The sequence below is a fragment of the Lineus longissimus genome, chromosome 4, assembly GCF_910592395.1.
Source record: "Lineus longissimus chromosome 4, tnLinLong1.2, whole genome shotgun sequence".
NCBI classification, from domain to species: Eukaryota; Metazoa; Nemertea; class Pilidiophora; order Heteronemertea; family Lineidae; genus Lineus; species Lineus longissimus.
In genome coordinates, this window is record NC_088311.1 from 16,404,126 (window position 1) to 16,407,284 (window position 3,159).

Sequence of the window (3,159 nt, forward strand, 5' to 3'; positions counted from 1 at the left end):
GTCGATGAGTTTACTGACATTTTCAGCAAACACAAGAACGATAGAGGTTTTACGACACTAGTACAACACACGATTGATACGGGGGACGCTAAGCCGATCAAACAGCCAGCTAGACGAGTACCATTTGCGATACGTGATGAGTTGGTCGATCAAGTCGGAGATATGTATCATGACGACGTAATTGAAGACTGTAGCGGCCCATGGTCATCCCCCGTTGTCATGGTGAAGAAGAAAAATGGTTCCTACAGGTCCTGTGTTGATTACAGGAAATTGAACGCGGTAACAGTTAAAGATGCACATAGCCTGCCCAGGATTGATGACACCATTTCAGCAATGTCAGGTGCTGCCCTCTTCAGTACCCTCGATCTCACCAGCGGCTACTGGCAGGTGCCTGTACACCCCGATTCTCGGGACCACACAGGATTTTTTGGTAGGGACCAAGCTCTACCGATTTAAGAGGTTGCCGTTCGAGCTATGTAATGCCCCGCCTCTTTTTCAGCGCCAGATGGATCTGGTGTTTGCTGGCATGGATTGGCAACAGATGCTGTCTTACCTCGATGACATGTTCATTTTCACAAAGACGTTCGAGGAACACATGACAGTCTTGAGGGAGGTCTTCCAACGCCTCCGGAAGGCAAACCTCAAACTCCAACCCGAAAACTGTGATCTGGTATGAGACCAGGGGTAGCGAGCATAAAGAGGTTGTAAGTCAGGGCCTAAAGTCGGTCGTAACTCTGGACGTAGGACCAGGTGTAAATATTTTTAGTCGGTGAGCATAAAGGTTACGGCCCTGATTTAGAAGGAGAGCATAAAAGCGGTCGTAATGATATAACGCTAAGACGGAGGCGCACCTTTGGCGAAACTATGAATGGCGCGTTAATAATCGATTACCTGAGCCTTTCAGAATGGGATGGTAGAATTTTATAATGGTATGAACAAGGTTTAACAATAGATTTACCTTGTCGTGGCTCTTCATATTGACCAATAATAATGTTTAATGGTGTATGGGCCGCTTATGGGCAATGGTGTCCATCTGCGTTTATATTAGGGGGCATTCTGAATGCGCCTTGTTCAGGAGACGTTAAAGGATGGCCGAGCGTGGCAAAAGAAAGGCGAATTTTTCACAGGAAGAAAAGCTATGCATTGTGGAAGAATTCGCGAAGTTCCGCGAGGTATTAACGTCCAGACATTCCAATACAGTTACGAATACCCGGAAGAATCAAATTTGGACGGAAATGACTAACAAAGTGAATGCGCTGAATCCACGGGCGAAACGAGAAGTAGACGAAGTCCGGAAAAAATGGAAAGACATGCTTTCTGATGCCAAAAAAGAGGTCACAAAAAACAAGAACCCGCCCACTGGAGGAGGACCAGCAACTCCAATTTCTGATATTTCGAATAAGATTTTGGATGTCTACGGAGATGATGGTGTATCATTCACAGGCTTAAAGGGCGTTGAGAGCCGCACGCGCCATACCAAAACAGCAATACTGCAAAGTCAACCGATGTCAAAGCCTCCTAGATCGGCATCTATTGCTCAGCAGAAAAAGATCACATCACCCTCAACATCTCGTTTACCACTGTCAACCCATGGGTCAAGAATGACCATACCGGTGACAACTCGCCCATCAATATCTAACCAAGGACCGAGGATGCAAACGGCTACTATATCTCGTGCACCGACATCGACCTTAAGACCCGGGATCACCACAGCCTTGATCCATTCGTCGGTATCTGCCAAACGACCGAGGATGCCAACGGCTACTATATCTCGTGCACCGACATCAACCTTAAGACCCGGGATCACCACAGCCTTGATCCATTCGTCGGTATCTGCCAAACGACCGAGGATGCCAACGGCTACTCGACCTGAGGCACCGGCGTCGACCTCGGCAGCAGACATAATAGAAGGTATGTCAGTACAACCAATTTTTGACAACCTCCAATTTTCGACCACGGGGCGTTTTTCTTTTGTCTGATTAAAAATATTTGATTTTTATGTGGAGATGACATGCACATGAAGGTAGAGCTTTCATGAAATCGAAAATATTTTGATCAACTGGAAAGAATAACACCACCTGGTCGAAAATTGGAGGTGGTAGAAAATTGGTGGCATCATCCTATATGTATTTTACAAATTGGAAACAAGATGAAACATTTTCATAGAAAAAAGTCGACAAAAATAATTTTTTGAAAAATTTTCATGCGGCAGTAACATGTTATTAACTCTTTCAATACAATAGGGTAGAAGCAGTATAAAGTTCAGTAATAAGTGCTAATCATGTTAGAATGTTATTTTTATCAGCAGCACTTGCATATTTTAGGAAATGTTTCTTATTTTACTTTAAGCTACATCAGATGATGGTGCAGATGAGTCCGCCTTCACCCAAGGCAACCAGTCCCCACACTGCGACTCCAATGGTGATGGAGAAGCCTCATTCAGTTCCTCACATCACTCGGAAGAGGATGCGTCTGCAACTCCTGCTACCGCCCGCAGGTCCGTACCTTACAGCAAGGTGCTTCAGCTGGAAGAGAAGAAACTAAAGCTGGAAATGGACAAAATTAAGCAAGAGCGTGAAAAGCTGAGGGAGGAGAGGCGACTCATAATGCTTCAAAAAGAAGTAATGGTACTCAAGAAGAGAAAGTTAGAAATGGAAATAGAACAACTAAGTCAATAGACTTTATAATTAATCATTAACTATAAGGATGACGGACTGATTGGTGTTCTTACTTTGACAAACAAAGTGGCAGATGAAATATAACCTTGTCATCGGAATGTATCATTGATATGAAAGGCGTGGTCTAATCCATTTGTACGCATTGATGATAAATAATGATTTTGTTTCCATAAAATACGTCACCTTGTTAGAGAAAGTTCAGAAAGGACATAACAACTTAGGTTGTAGGGAGAGCTCTGATGTAATTACAAAAGCAGATTTTATGTGCATTTCTGTCAAAATGATAATTAAATGTTACCTACGCAAAAACGTTCTCAATGAGCTGTCGCCTTATTTCTTGTCCGTTTTCCTGTCCGTCGTATTCACCATGTATATCTTCCATTTCATGTGGGATTTCATCATCAAAATCTGGCAGTCCCTTCCTCATGGCAATGTTGTGCAATACCATAGTTGCAGCGATCACTACGCAGCATCTCTCTGG

The 3,159-nt window shown here is 43.7% G+C and overlaps 1 protein-coding gene across 1 annotated transcript; it reads left to right on the plus strand.

Moving 5' to 3' along the window:
* Positions 1-1,508: 1,508 nt before the first annotated feature.
* Positions 1,509-2,845, plus strand: LOC135487273 (uncharacterized). The gene is made up of 2 exons (XM_064770807.1): positions 1,509-1,911; positions 2,350-2,845. The coding sequence occupies exons 1-2, from the start codon at positions 1,602-1,604 to the stop codon at positions 2,676-2,678; spliced, it is 639 nt and encodes a 212-aa protein (XP_064626877.1). The 5' UTR covers positions 1,509-1,601; the 3' UTR covers positions 2,679-2,845.
* Positions 2,846-3,159: the final 314 nt, after the last annotated feature.

What these genes read in the sequence shown, in the direction of transcription:
- LOC135487273 (XM_064770807.1), top strand. Translation starts at nt 1,602, where the DNA reads ATGACCATACCGGTGACAACTCGCCCATCAATATCTAACCAAGGACCG. An exon ending in GGCAGCAGACATAATAGAAG is followed by an intron (nt 1,912 to 2,349) that starts GTATGTCAGTAC and finishes TTTTACTTTAAG; the next exon opens with CTACATCAGATGATGGTGCA.